The 14,541-nt window shown below is 40.3% G+C and overlaps 3 protein-coding genes across 3 annotated transcripts; all 3 read right to left on the bottom strand.

The window, feature by feature from the left end:
* Nucleotides 1–1,861: 1,861 nt before the first annotated feature.
* On the bottom strand, nt 1,862–6,329 carry LOC121767898 (receptor-like protein kinase). The gene is made up of 2 exons (XM_042164231.1): nt 2,413–6,329; nt 1,862–2,328 (listed from the first exon to the last, which is right to left on the bottom strand). Exons 1-2 carry the CDS (start codon nt 5,378–5,380, stop codon nt 1,979–1,981), a joined length of 3,318 nt encoding a protein of 1,105 aa, XP_042020165.1. The 5' UTR covers nt 5,381–6,329; the 3' UTR covers nt 1,862–1,978.
* A 275-nt stretch (nt 6,330–6,604) lies between these two features.
* Nucleotides 6,605–10,265, bottom strand: LOC121768977 (RNA-binding protein, mRNA-processing factor 2a-like). The gene is made up of 9 exons (XM_042165616.1): nt 9,903–10,265; nt 9,573–9,752; nt 9,416–9,491; nt 8,629–8,755; nt 8,377–8,491; nt 7,957–8,048; nt 7,784–7,853; nt 7,589–7,671; nt 6,605–7,472 (listed from the first exon to the last, which is right to left on the bottom strand). Exons 1-9 carry the CDS (start codon nt 10,065–10,067, stop codon nt 7,376–7,378), a joined length of 1,005 nt encoding a protein of 334 aa, XP_042021550.1. The 5' UTR covers nt 10,068–10,265; the 3' UTR covers nt 6,605–7,375.
* Nucleotides 10,266–10,989: 724 nt separating this feature from the next.
* On the bottom strand, nt 10,990–14,541 carry LOC121769264 (D-3-phosphoglycerate dehydrogenase 1, chloroplastic-like). The gene is made up of 5 exons (XM_042166013.1): nt 13,749–14,541; nt 12,427–12,803; nt 12,196–12,306; nt 11,994–12,089; nt 10,990–11,915 (listed from the first exon to the last, which is right to left on the bottom strand). Exons 1-5 carry the CDS (start codon nt 14,383–14,385, stop codon nt 11,244–11,246), a joined length of 1,893 nt encoding a protein of 630 aa, XP_042021947.1. The 5' UTR covers nt 14,386–14,541; the 3' UTR covers nt 10,990–11,243.

Consider the following 14,541-nt stretch of genomic DNA (forward strand, 5'->3'; position numbering starts at 1 on the left):
TTGGCGTGTGACATTTGGCATGAGAAATTCAAGTATTGGAAGATATAAATAGCAACTCTATATCAACTTGTAAATTTCTAGGATATTTTACACTTTTGTAAGTATGTCCAAGATCATTTTCAAATCTACAAAAGAATCCAAACTCAAGACTATGAAGTTAACGGACTATGCAAATTTAAGTCCTTTTGCTTTAATTTGAAGGAATCAAATTTATGACTAGGTAAGATGTCAATGTGTATATTGTATAGTTATACCATGAAAGTTTGTTGAATTATTGTTATTTTCTTATGTTTGAAAAGATCAAATTTCATGGCTAGGGAAGTCAAGTATGCAAAATTCTTTGTACTAATATGTAAATTTCTTGATGTTTGTGACAGCTCAATAAGATTTATTTGCATGTAAGTTGCTAAGCTTCTACATTGATAATAATTTAATAAACTTCACTATCAATTAGTAGTTGCCATTTCATAATTTACACAAGTACCTAAAAAAGTTCATTATTGGTTATATTGTGCATAGGTAATTTCTGTCACAATTTTATTTCTTTAAATACAAGATTATTCTCCCATTTATACCAATTAAAATATATAAATAACTACTATATATATATATATATATAGAGAGAGAGAGAGAGAGAGAGAGAGAGAGATTATAAGGAAAAATACAAAAAAAAATTACTACAATTATTAAGGATAGATATATCTATAAGAGCACGCATTTTTATAACATCAATAGATTTAATATTTAGGTAATTACCCAATATTGGAGTTATTCTGATAATTAGAATAATTAATAACATTTCCAAATATTTTGGAGTACTAGAAATTGAGTTTTACTAAGTCAATATAAATTTCTATGTAGAATTGTTTCCATATATAGGATTGTCAAACATATTGACGAATATATTAAAATTTGTATAGTTATTCTAGAATAAGAATCTGATCCCATTCAGGTAATGTTACTTGTCCTATATATTAAAATATCTCCCCATTCAGTTAATTTTACTTGTCCTCCTATATATTAAAATATCTCCATTTTCTTGCAAAAGAAGTTGATGGAAATTCTACTTAAAAATAATGTTAATTCATGTGGATAAGTGGGGCCTAAAATTTTGCTCGACTTAAAAATCATTGGTCATGTGTTCATTTTCACTTCCATCTTCATTGTGGAAAAAGTCAAATTTAGATATTTGATTTCTTAATTAATTTATGCTTAATCAAAAATGCTATCAATAAATTTTTATATATGGGAATTTTTTTTAATCGTAGGACAATCATATCATTTTTTTTTGTTATAAATTTTTATTACTATTCATATTTTTTTTTTATGCTGAATCAAAAATGCTATCAATGAATCACGAGATGCCTCGAAAAAACACTTCATCGGATAGTTACACTAAAAATTATATACAAAATTTCCTTTTTTCAGTCCAAGAGAAAGAATTAAAGAAGTGATAAAAAAAATAAACTCCAAAACTCTCTTAACAAATTAGATTAATCAAAATTATTTGCCAACATATAGCTGGAAGAATACAAATACAATATATAATCATTTGGTAACAAATCAAGATTCTTTTCTATGTAACCAAATACTCTCTCCGTCCGTTAAATATTGTACAGTTTTGTCATTTCAGTCTGCACGTGAATTGTTGGCCACTTTTTTTTTCATTTTTGGTAAATGGACCCACTTTCTAGTTTCCACTAACTTATTACTCCCACGTTCTATTATAAAACTAATATATAAATATGGGACCAGTATTGCACTAACTTTTTTCACTGACTTTTCTTCACATTTCTTAAAATCAGTTTCTAGTCAAACTTGAACAATATTTTGCGGACGTAAGGAGTAAGCGATTACACAATTTTAAACAAAATTAAGTGATTACACAATTTAAACAACTTCCAATTAGCTATTTTACAGTTACCAAGGCATAAATATACACATAATTCAGAGTATTCTTAAACAATTAGCTATTCATCTATCTATGCTTGTTTCTACACCTACTCTCCACCACCACCAATTGCTTCACAACCTCTCTCATAGAAGGCCTTTTCCCAGCCTCCTCATCAGTGCACCTCAAAGCCAACAACACCACCCCTTCCACTTGCTCCCTTAGGCTCGAATCCAACAGCTCGTCCACAACATCCCGATCCACGATCTCCCCGAGGCCTTCACCCTCGTCCCACACGCCCCTCGCCCACCTCACAACGTCCACTCCCTCTCCAAACGACTCATCCAGCACCCTCCTCCTCGTCACTAGCTCCAGCAGCACCACGCCATACGCGTACACATCCGACTCCCTACTACTCCTGGTCGAGAACACTCTCTCTGCCGACAAAAAAACGCACGTATTTTACAATCTCAGCCCCAAAAAAAATATGATCAAGAATGCATTTATATCATCATACCAACCTGGAGCAATGTAGCCAATGGTGCCCTGGACTGCAACTTGTGTCGAGGAAACCGACTCGTCCAAGAGCTTGGCGATCCCAAAATCGGAGATGTGGGGCTCCATATCCGAGTCGAGCAAGATGTTCATTGGCTTGATGTCGCGGTGTATGATGGGAGGATCGCAGTCGAAGTGAAGGTACATTAGGCCTTGAGCAGCTCCGAGAGCTATCCTGCAACGAACCTCCCATTTTAGGGGCAGCCGAGGGTGAGACTTGTGCAGAACATCGTGCAGGCTGCCGTTCTCCATGTAAGGGTACAAAATCAGACCGTAATCCTTCCTCAGCCAAAAGTCTTCGAGCCTAACTAGGTTGCGGTGTCTCACACTGCCAATGGTCTTAATTTCACGCACCATGCTCGCGTTCCCTCCCTTTGATCCAGCAAAAGATAGCTTCTTCAAAGCATACGCCTTCGTTGGACTCAATGCCACCCTGTACACTGTCCCGTGTGCTCCCCTCCCGACAATGTATTTCTCGTGTAGATTCTCAGTAGCTTCCATAACTTGTCTGAGTAGAGACGAGGCGCCTTCCTCTGCATCGCCTAAAAGGTTCCCCTCATGGCCCTTGTTCCTTAAAAATGCGTAAGAAACTCCAAGAACGAGGATAACAGCGAAAAGGGATGATCCAGAGACGACCATTGCAAGGCCAACACGACTGAGGCCTCTTTTCCTTGATTGAGAATGACACATTTTGAAGGCGTTACTGCTACTGTTACTTCCCTCACAGCTCCCTCCGCACTCAATGCACAAACCTTGATTGCCAACGAAGGACGAGGGCGAAGAAATCAGGAACTTCATCACTGCAGGCTGAATCGGACCAGCAAACAAGTTATACGAGACATTGATATCCGTCAAAGAACGGAGTTCACCAACAATTTCCAGGCTGCCTGAGAGATTATTGCAGCTGATATCCAATTGCTCCAGCATTTTCAGCTTCCCGAATTCCACGGGGAGACGGCCTATCAACCCGTTCCTGCTGAGATTCAACGATCTCAGGCTCTGTGCTTCGACTTCCAGCCCTATGGAAGGAGGAATAGCCCCACCTAATTGGTTTGCACCGAGCTGCAAAGACGAAAGCTTCCCTAGCTGAAATAAGGTGGTCACAACCCCCCCTCCAAAACGGTTTTCACTAAGATCCAATACGGATAACTCACTCAAGCTTCTCAAGCTGGAAGGAATTGTCCCATTTAACAGATTGTTTCTCAGATCAAGCTCCGACAGCTTGTGACAGCCCGACATCTGTGACGGCATCATGCCATCGAGACGATTGTGAGAGAGACTTAAATATTCAAGGTTCACAAGACTCCCCAACTCAAGAGGTATACCACCAACGAGCTTATTGTGAGACAAATCAATAAAACTAACATTAGCAAGATCACCTAAACTCGAGGGAATCGACCCACTAATCCTGTTGTTACTAATATCCATGTATTCAAGACCAGAATGCTTCAAAAAGTCTGGGATTCTACCTTCGAGACTATTTTCCTTGAGAATTAGCCTCGTGAGCGAGGTACACCTCCCAACATCAGAAGAAATGCTTCCATTGAAGTGATTCTGGCCCAAGATGAGCCTTCTCAGCTTCTTCCCGAAGCAAAGATTTGGTGGTATAGGGCCGATGAACTTGTTTCTCGAGAGGTCTACTTGAGTTAGGCTGCCATTGATGCCTAACCCTTGAGGCAGGACACCTGAGAACTGATTGTCGAACAAGGAAAGATAACTCAGCTCCTTAAGCTCTGTGATCTCATTCGGTATCTCACCAACGAGATTATTCTCATAAACTATAAGCTGCTGAAGGCTCTGAATCCTCCAAATGCTGCTTGGAATCTCTCCACTCAAATTGTTCGTAAAAAGCATGATTATCTGCAGCTGATCAAGCATACCTAGTTCACTCGGAATAGCACCACTGAGCTTGTTTCCATACAGCTGCAAATCAGTTAATGCCTCACAATTCCCCAACTCAGGCGGGATCGAACCAGACAGTCGATTTTCAGACAAATAAAGGAGACTAAGATTAGTCAATCTACCTAGAGAAGAAGGGATAGGACCACTCAAACCACAGCCAACAGCAGCAAGACTAGTTAAGATACTGCAGTTCCCTAACCCTGTCGGAATCCCTCCACTAAACCGGTTGCTCGACAAAACTAGATTCTCCAACTCCTTACAAGAGCCAAAACTAGGAATCCTCCCCACAAGATTGTTATTCTCCACAAACAAAAATTGCAAATGATCTAAACTGTTCAAGCTATCGGGCAACGCGCCTTCAAACAAGTTATCGTTCAAGTAGAGCTCTCGCAACTCGCTGCAGTTGCCTATAGACGAAGGGATAGTCCCAGACAACATATTATTGTTCAAAGACAACATCCCAATTAAGCTTAGATTTCCTAAATCCCTAGGAATTGAACCAGTAAGCTTGTTGTTATTGAGGTAAAGCAATCTCAACGAAGGAATCCTAAACAAAGATTCAGGAATCTTGCCACCAAGATTGTTCGACCACAAGCTCAAATCCCTTAATCTCCTCAAATTTCCTAGATTTTCCGGAATTTCTCCATGAAAGAAGTTGTTAGACAGGTCTAAAGACTCAAGATAACTACAGTTGCCCAGCAATGATGGAATTGTACCAGAAAAACTGTTAAAGCTCAAATCAATCGACTCCAAATGGTTCAAATAGCCGATTTCCGGCCCTAATTCGCCTGAAATCGACAAACTAGATATGTTCACCTCAACAACAATGTTGCTAGGATTGCAAATCACACCAAGCCAAGAACAGGGAGTGGAATGTGAAGCATTCCAGCTGGACTTGATGGGTAAAGGTACAACTTTCCAATGCCTAACAAGTGATAGCAGAGTTGTACCTTCTAGATTCACAGCATTCACTCCGAATGTTGCAGCAGACGCCAAGAAAATCAGGAAAAAATAGCTCCATAAACTTCCCATTTTGAAACAGCAGCTACCAACTCTCAAGAATTGAAGAAAGGGAGCTCGTAATTCGCTAAAATTTCGATCTTGAACTAGAAATGAAAATCCCACATGAAAACCTTGAAATCTGGAGAAAAGGGGTGCGCTAATTTCCTCTCAAAATTCAATCTTTGGTTCAAGAAATGCTGAGAAAAAAAAGAAAATGAAACATACACTTGCTGAAACCGATATGGATTTCATGTTGTGTGTGAATGCTGACACAAAAGTTTGAAAAGATAAATACTGCCGCGAAAGGAAACAGACTGTGATAGTTATTGCAGCTGTGATTAAATTAATGGTACCTGTGTTTGTCAACGCGTTCTCACATCTTTAACAGTTGCACGTAAAAACAATTTAGAGACATTCTATTGAAATTTAACTGAATAAGCCGACTCGCTTCTTGACTCCGATTGGACCGAATTTGACTCATTATTTTTATATATTATAAAGTTTGTGTAGGAAAAAATTTAAATTAGTTTTAATTCATATAATCCCTCGTCTCAAAAAATTCTTTTTTTGGTTTTCCAACTTTCACAAAATTTAGTCATTTTCCTTCACATTAACATTAACCACTTTTAGTGAGATTCATAACAAATTTAAGAAGACTTACTTTTTGGGTATGATTTATAGATACTACATCGAAAAATCAATTTTGGAAAAAACTAGCGTGACGTAAACTTTCTCGTTGTAAAAAATAGAATTACAAAATGTGGACTATTTTTTTATCATTTTCAGTAATGTCATTTAGTAGTACTCCCTCCGTCCATAAAAGTTTGTCATATTTTTTCATTTCTGTTCATCCCACAAAATAAGTCTCATAACTCATGCCGAGTCAAAGTGGGACAATATTCGGGGGACGGAGGGAGTAGTATTTTTTATGGTAAATTTTTTGGGGTTCACATGAGTATTTAAAAGAGATGTAAATTAGTGTAAAGAACTAAAGATATTTACTTACAATTTTCTAGAGGAAAGAGTAACAAAATTTTCAAGGAAGCGGTTGCGTTTGTTTTATTCTATTGTATTGGACAATGAAAGCCACAGCCCACAGTAGACTATATTGTAAGAAAATATAACTCGTTATGTTTTTGTGATTGTAACCTAAAAACTCCACACTTTGTTGCATTTATACTGCATATGTATGTAGAGTATCAAAAATACAAATTTGAGAACTCTAATTAAATAGAGTAACATAAAACACAAACATTTTAGCATAAAATAAAGGATTCTTGATTTTCACACTTAAACAAAGACACCATAACATATCAGTCAAAGGGTTGGGCGAAATATGCAGAGACAAAAGGGCAAGAAACTACCTAAAAGCAATACTACCTTTGGTGCAGCTCATCAAGTTCTGTTCTGCAGAATATGAGCTCGGGCATCTTCGTCAACCTGCATAACACCATTAGATTTTCCAACAGACGGCAATGCTATGCCGGTGGATCATGGATGCCAAGGTTCATGGGTGCAAGAGGTTCAAATTCCAGAATGATGGATGCCTGATGAGGAATGTGATGGTTTTACTAAGTTGAATGGAGCTATCACTAAGTGTGAGGTTTCTGGGATTTCGAATGATGAAAAATAATGATCATGTCGTGATGTAGTTGGTGTCAAGAATTGATCTGGACATACACCACATTGCTTCAGTGGATTCAAAATGCATCAAATTTCAGACAAAAGCAAGTAGATTTTACGCCACTACAAAACCATGCAATAACAGATCACAACAGATCAACATATAAAACTAGGAGATAGCACAGCCTTGAATGCATGTCCTGTGTATCTAGATTCTAAATGGATCGACAAAATGTTTTCCACAGAGTGCATTCACATATATATAGATATGTATATAAGTGAAGGGATGCTGATGTTGATGAGATGATGAATGGGATGAGTGCAACAGCTGCATGATGCATCCTTATCAAACAGTGCTTGCAGTTGTCGGGGCTTATGGAATGAGATACATCCCCCTTCAAGCTACTGGTAGTTGATTGCAGGAGGAATTCCATTCACATTTTGGGGAGGAGTTTGGTAGACTGAGTCCTTCCTTCTCCCAAACGGGTTTTTCGAATATGTATCTCAAGGTCAAGGGAAAAACATCAATGTATACAATAGATGGATGTAGATGGAATACATCTACTTATATTATATGCTGCCAAGTTATGAAAAAACACGAAAACTAAAGGATATTGAATACGCATTCCAACAGCACCGGAACTGGGTATAACAGCACCCTGCAAGGTGTGGTGCACGTTGGTCGCACTGTTTACATCCTGTATAATGACAGCGCAATACTATAAATGCCGTAAAAGCAGAAAATAGAGGTTGATTTGACAAACAAATGAGTACACGAGCTATCAAAACAATTAAAGAAGGAGATCTTACTTCAAATTCGATGAAGCACACAGTATGCCTTTCCTGTCGCAATACTTTCATCTGCTTATAACCAGGTTGGCTGTAAGGAAAAGAAAAACAGTAATGAGATAAATCTGAATAACCATATAGAAAGATCAATCATATGTGTATTCATCCAAAACGGAAACATATTCATGACGTACACACTAAAGAGGCCCCGGAGCTCATCTTCATTGATATTCTCACCCAGATTGCCGATGAAAAGGGTATTACAAGGAGGGTTGTCTTTGTTATTCTGCAAGAAAGTAATGTAGGCCGTCAATGAACCCATGTATTTGGGAAAGAAATAGTAGGTATCACAGTGAATAATCAGCAATCTGTAGGTAAACATTTAATTGCTTACAGAATTCATTATCTAAATTCCTGCCTGACAAGATAGTTTAGAAGGATAGCATTAAAAATACCAAAGGCACGACAGTCATGCTGCAAAGTGAGAATGTTAAAATGAATAGTTATTTATCTTAACTCTAAAAGAAACCTTTCCCTATACAACATAAAACCAACAAGAATTTCATACAAATAAATAGAAGAGCATGAAGGAAGGAATGGAATAATTTTTTCACCTGGACAGGTACATAACTGCTAGGTGCAGGTACAGGAGCTGGAGCAGGCATTGGCACGGGAGGAACAGCATAACCTGCATATGGATCGTAATGGGGTGGAGCTGGGGACATATACCTGAGACCAATTGTGATCTGATTTTAGTAAGTTACTAAAGTAGAAGTCCTTTCGATAAACAGTTTGCAATGGGTTTCTATGATAACGGTTAGCTGTACAATTAAACATAAGCCCCTCTGCAAGGATGCCAAACATACCCATGTGGTCCCCAAACAGCTGGTGGGGGAGGATGAAAAGGAGATGTTGAATAAGCAGTGTGTGTATAATCACCACCTATTCGCATGCGTTTACTCTGGTCATAAGCACTGGAATCAGCAACTATCCCTGTATACCACAAGAAAGAATAGATTGATTAGAATTTAGAAGAGGATAACACACAACTAGTCTGCATACATAAACGGTTAACCCCACTCAAAACTAACTTCCAAATTCAGTATTGCAATTTGTTTAAGTAAAAGGATTCTAAGCAACTGATATTATCTTCATCTCCACCACTGCTGACTCCTATTCCGAAAAGAGTTCGTTACATGTAAATCTTCCAGCCAACCATATACACAGGATAACAGAAACACCATGATATACTAGCCTACGAAATGGTAGTAGATTTCAAGCACACCCCAAGGATTATATGCATAACAGGAATCATCTCACCAACAATGTAAATAGTGTTTTGTAACAATAACATTTCCCTCATGGTGTTCAACAAACCCCGCTAGTTGCGTTCAAATGAGGTGATCTCGCATTGTGAAATGAGAACCTAACGAAAATAGTGAGGGTAAAGAGAGAAAACTATTGATTCCTAACAAATTTGTATTCAGAAGCAGAGTGATATTGTATTCAGTTGGATGTTACCAAAAAACACACACATTTAAACAGCACAACTTAATCGTTGTGGAGACCATCAAAAAATTAGTGCAGGTGTATCATTTTCAAGAAAGTCACTCTGAGCTTTTTGATGAGTAAATGCAATAAAAAAAAGCTCACCCCTCTTCACAAATAGATTCTTCTTTGCCATCTCAGTGTGCAAGAGAGACTTCGACTCCGCATCAAACACCATATCCTAAATCCCCAAATCATTCAAATTAACTGCCAAATCAAGAAAACACACGAGCTGAGATTTTTTTTAAAGCATCGCAATCACCTGAAGTGCATCCTTGGCAGCAATAGCGTGCTGGCCAGTGGCGAACAGCGCGAAGCCCATCGGATGCTCGCCTTTGAAGTTCACCTGTGACGCCTCGTACCCCGGCAGCCACCGCAGCAAATTCTGCAGCTCCCTCTCCTTCACATCCTCCGGTAAACCCGAAATAAATATCGTACGCACCTGAGAGAAGCTCAAAATTGAGAGAGAGAGAGAGAGAGGAAGATTCTTTCACATTATTACTTCAATCCAATCATGGCGATTGCTAACTGCTAATTACTAATTAAAAGAAAATGAATAAATCTGTGTAAAGATAAAATTTGGCGCGTTTACCTCGTCGTTAGAAGGGCGGGAGGCGGAGTTGTCCATAGGAAGCGCCGGCTGGTGCGGGTGCGGGTGGGGGTGGGGAGGAGGTGGCGGCGGTGCGGCGGCGGACGGAGGAGGGGCGGGAATTGGCGGCCATTGCTGGTGGTAGGGGTGGATTCCGGTGCCCGCCATTTCGGCAGATCGATTGAGTGAGTAATTCGTTTCTTGCTCACGGATTCTTGCTGAGATTCACACAAATGTGAAGATTTGGAGTTGCAAATATTAGCAAGGTTGAATATTTAGGGCAAAATGATTGAATTAGGGAAGAAGGGTTCTCGACTGGAAAAGGGAAATTTTATTTTTGCCTAAAATAGGTGGCGACCAAACATTGCTAAATTAATCCGAGCTACTCAATAAATAAATTAATATCTTTATATGTTTATAAAAATAAAATTATCAATAGCTTTAATATATGATTGGGCATTGCTAATGACGGTAAAATGTACCAATATTAATCAAACTTCATTCAATTGGGTTACATTAAATAATTCAGTTTCATTCAGTGACGGATCCTGGATCCTATAATGGAGGAGGCGAATTCCTTCTTTCAAGAGGTGGCTTCGAAAGCTAACAGAGGAGGTTGGGGCAATATCAGAAGCTATCGGAAAGGGACAATTATGCAAAATTTACGTCCGGATTCGTGGTAGCGGATTGCCAGGGAGGGGCTGTCCCCCTCCTGCCCCCAGATCCGCCACTGGCTTCATCAGACAGATGAAATTTTATAGCCGAGTGCGTGAGCTTTCTAATGGATTTTTTTACCAAAGTATCGAATAGTCTTTTTGTGACATTAGAACTTGATAACTATGTAAATAGATACGAATCCAAGTTTCGCACATGCGTCAATGAGGTCTAATTCAAGTGGCAAAGCTTAGATACCGATTAATTCCAAAAAAAATACTGAGACAATTTTTATAAATGAGAATATCCAATAGACTTTTTGGGACGGTAAAACTTGATTATGTTATTAGATACAAATCAAAGTTTCGGACACGTGCCAACGAGGTCTGATTCAAGTGGCAAAAGCTTAGATCCAAAAGAAAAATCAAAGCATGACTCAACGACAAAAAAAAAATTGTTGCCCACAAAAGATACTCATTCTAACCTGATACTGATACAAATTTTATAAATGGGAGCATAACAAAATGTTCCCAACAATTCCCTTTTTCTAGTACAACAACCAACAGGAATGATTTTCAACCATACCAATGCTAATCTAAAATCACAACATAGTTTCTCAAAAGAAAAATCACAACAGCAGCAGCAATGAAACACAACTGTAGAGATATAGAGGCTGTCTAGATGTAGATGTCAGAGATCAAGAAAGACAAACTCTTCGATAGCAGGCACCTCACCGATCTTCTTGAGCGTCTCCTTGTCGGGCGCCTCGTCTACCCCGATGGCCATGATGGCCTTCACCCTCTTCACGGTCCGGCTGACGCTCATGAAGCTCACGTTCACGTTGCTCTCTCCGAGTATGTTCCCAACTGTCCCGATCATGCCAGGCTGGTCAACTTGACGGCAGAGGATCAGGTTCCCCTCGAGGCTGACATCCACGCTGAATGCTCCCACGCGTGTGAGGTGAGGCATGCCGTCCTTCACTCTCCCCTCGATGCTTATGTTCCCGTTCTCCAGCAATGCACTCTCTAATTTTGACCCCACGTTGCTTATCTGGACCTGGACCGAGTCAATAGGGCTATCAGGAGAGGAGTCGACTGCTAGCTTTTCCTCGCTGATTCTTAGACCTTTCTGCTTGGCTATGAAGTCTGCGTTGACGAGGTTGATGTGGGCGTCTGAGATAGGCTCGATGATGCCCTTTACTATCATTGCGCGGAGAAGTCTTGTGTCCAAGTTGTCAGAGTCGCGGGATGATCCATAAACCACCTTCACGGATTGGATTCCGCTTCCTCCAGCTGCTAACTGGACAGCTAGTCTACCGAGCTTCTCAGCCAGAGTAACGTACGGAGCCAGCTCAGACATGACCTAATGGTGAAAAAATCGAGTTTTAGCCTTCATTGATGTGAATATGCTAGGAATGCAAAGTAGATGATGAACTTTTACCTCTGGGGGAACCATTGGAGCATTTACTGCAGTTGCAGAAAGCTCGCCTCTCAGTGCACCAACAACGGCCTCTGCTATTTCGACTGCAACTCCTTCCTGATACGCGAGTAAAGGGAAAATGTTAAGCAACAAAATACATTCTCTGGAAAAAGGATAATGATCAACAGCACAATACGCTAATGTAGTTTAGCAACATTCATACCTGTGCTTCCTTTGTGCTAGCACCAAGATGTGGTGTAACTGTAACATTCTCGTGTTGCACTAGCTTGCTATCTTTAGATGGGGGCTCCTTCGTGAAGACATCGAGGGCGGCCTGCAGAAACAAGGATGGGAAAAACCACTTAGCGCCCCCATTGAGATAAGAAACCCAAATATGACTGCAGAGGGAAAAGGCATAAATAACATTATCAACAGAGTGAATAAAGCATTCAACCTGTGCAACTATTCCTTCATCAAGGGCTCTCACTAGAGCATCTTCGTCGATGACACCACCACGGGCAACGTTTATAATCCGCACTCCCTTCTTCATCTTTGCAAATGTTGCATCGTTGAATATCTTGTTAGTAGTAGGAGTAAGAGGCATGTGGAGAGAAACGAAGTCTGCAGTGGATATGGCTTGATCAAACGACACCAACTCCACACCAAGGGCGCGTGCTCTATCAGCCGGGGCGTATGGGTCGTGAGCAATAACATGCATCCCGAGGCCCTTTGCGCGTCTTGCTACCTCAGAGCCAACTTTTCCAAATCCCATGATAGCCAATGTCTTCCCAACCAGCGAGACACCAACATACTTTGTACGTTGCCATTCCCCTGTAAACAGAATCACAGTACACAAAAGTGAGATCTTGAAGCCAAGAAATAGGTATTCAATATCTTATTTAAGCTTCAAGGGAACATAGCCAAATTTACGTAATTGAAGAATTTATATGCAGAAAAAAGAACCATTTGATATATTATAAATATTCTGTTAATATACTATGATCCTTCATTTGCTTCAAGAACAGGAACATAGCACGGACAAACTTAACTGTGATTTTAAAGTAACTCGTTGTTTCTAAGTTCGTTTTCTATGCCAGCCTAATATAAGTTGTCAACCATAGCAAACGAGCACTATATCTACGTATATGAAGTTTTGCATATGAAAGGGGAGAAGTCTTTAAACTATTCTCCTCCAAATCTACATTACTGCACTGACTCTGTAGTTTCCACATAAATCATTGTACTATTAGTATTTCATCCATAGCTAATGAGCCCTATATCTATAAGTATTGAAGTTTGTCATATGAAATATGAATGGAGAGAAATTCAAAAAATATATTCTCCTCAAAATCTACACCACTGAACTGACTGTAAATTTCACATAAATATTCTCCTCATTCACAGATTTACTATGGAATAAAATTGTTCAATGCTAATCGAATTTTATTCATCTGCAATTAATTCAAATGTCCAGAAATGTTAATCAGCTTTGTTAACCGATCATTCTGCAGAATCTGATTCGAGGAAATTTTATTTTAATTTTCAACGTGCATATGAGTAAAATTATTCTGAATTTTGGTATGTGTTAATTATTCTAACATATCTTTCAGATCTGCATCAATCATCAATTCATTAAATTATTTTCCAATTAGGTTTTTACTGCGTGGAAAAAACAATTTAACACACCTAATTTTTTCAGGAAAGGAAGAGGACAAACAGGAAATTCAGCACAAAATTATGGATCCACCGCCAAAAAAAAGGTAAAATCGATCATACCAGCCTTCATGGAAGCGTCAGCCTGAGCAACATTCCTAGCCATGCCAGCAAGCAGAGCGATCCCATGCTCCGCCGCCGCGATCGTGTTCGCCGTCGGCGCATTCACCACCAAACACCCGAACTCCGTCGCCGCCTGCAAATCCACATTATCAATCCCGACCCCGGCGCGTCCGACGACCTTCAGCTTCCCCTTCGCCGCCTCGAACACCTGGCGCGTCACCTTCGTGCCGCTCCGCACGATCAGCGCGTCGAACTCCCCGATCTTCGCGCAGAGATCCTCCGGCGACAGGCTGTACAGGCACTCCACATTCCCGTAGCTCCTCAGCAAGTCGAGACCGGCCTCTCCGAGCTTCTCGGAGACCAGAACCGTCGGCTTCGGCGATTTCTCCGCCGGATCTGAATTCCGCGGCTTCGAAGCCTGCTCGGATTCGCGCGCTGTCTTCAGAGCGCTGACGGCGGAGCCGCGCGAGCTCTGATTCGTCGAGGAGGCGGAGATCGCGAGCTTCTGGAGGGAGATTGATGAATTGGTGAATGAGAGGCGCGTGGCGGAGGAGCGTGCGGCTGTGGTGTGGAGCGGAAGAGGCGGCGATTGGTCTGTCAGCTTGTTTGTCGCCGAGGAAATGGATGTGGCAGCCATTGTGCGTGTGTGTTTTTCTCTCACTAGGGAGTGTGTGTAGAGTGTGAGATTCGGTGCGTCAAAAGTTGTTGGAGAAGTGGAGACTTTGGTTGAGAGATTTTTGCGGAGAAGTGGAAAATTTGTGATTATGTATAGCAAAAAAAGTTTTTGGTGGTG

This window comes from Salvia splendens, chromosome 15 (assembly GCF_004379255.2).
Source record: "Salvia splendens isolate huo1 chromosome 15, SspV2, whole genome shotgun sequence".
Taxonomy (NCBI): Eukaryota; Viridiplantae; Streptophyta; class Magnoliopsida; order Lamiales; family Lamiaceae; genus Salvia; species Salvia splendens.

What these genes read in the sequence shown, in the direction of transcription:
- LOC121767898 (XM_042164231.1), bottom strand. Translation starts at nt 5,380, where the DNA reads ATGGGAAGTTTATGGAGCTATTTTTTCCTGATTTTCTTGGCGTCTGCT. An exon ending in CATTGGCTACATTGCTCCAG is followed by an intron (nt 2,329 to 2,412) that starts GTTGGTATGATG and finishes TTTTGTCGGCAG; the next exon opens with AGAGAGTGTTCTCGACCAGG.
- LOC121768977 (XM_042165616.1), bottom strand. Translation starts at nt 10,067, where the DNA reads ATGGCGGGCACCGGAATCCACCCCTACCACCAGCAATGGCCGCCAATT. An exon ending in GCTGTTTGGGGACCACATGG is followed by an intron (nt 8,492 to 8,628) that starts GTATGTTTGGCA and finishes AATTGGTCTCAG; the next exon opens with GTATATGTCCCCAGCTCCAC. An exon ending in TGTGCTTCATCGAATTTGAA is followed by an intron (nt 7,672 to 7,783) that starts GTAAGATCTCCT and finishes GTCATTATACAG; the next exon opens with GATGTAAACAGTGCGACCAA.
- LOC121769264 (XM_042166013.1), bottom strand. Translation starts at nt 14,385, where the DNA reads ATGGCTGCCACATCCATTTCCTCGGCGACAAACAAGCTGACAGACCAA. An exon ending in ATGAAGGAATAGTTGCACAG is followed by an intron (nt 12,307 to 12,426) that starts GTTGAATGCTTT and finishes TTGTTTCTGCAG; the next exon opens with GCCGCCCTCGATGTCTTCAC. An exon ending in CTAGCACAAAGGAAGCACAG is followed by an intron (nt 12,090 to 12,195) that starts GTATGAATGTTG and finishes CTCGCGTATCAG; the next exon opens with GAAGGAGTTGCAGTCGAAAT.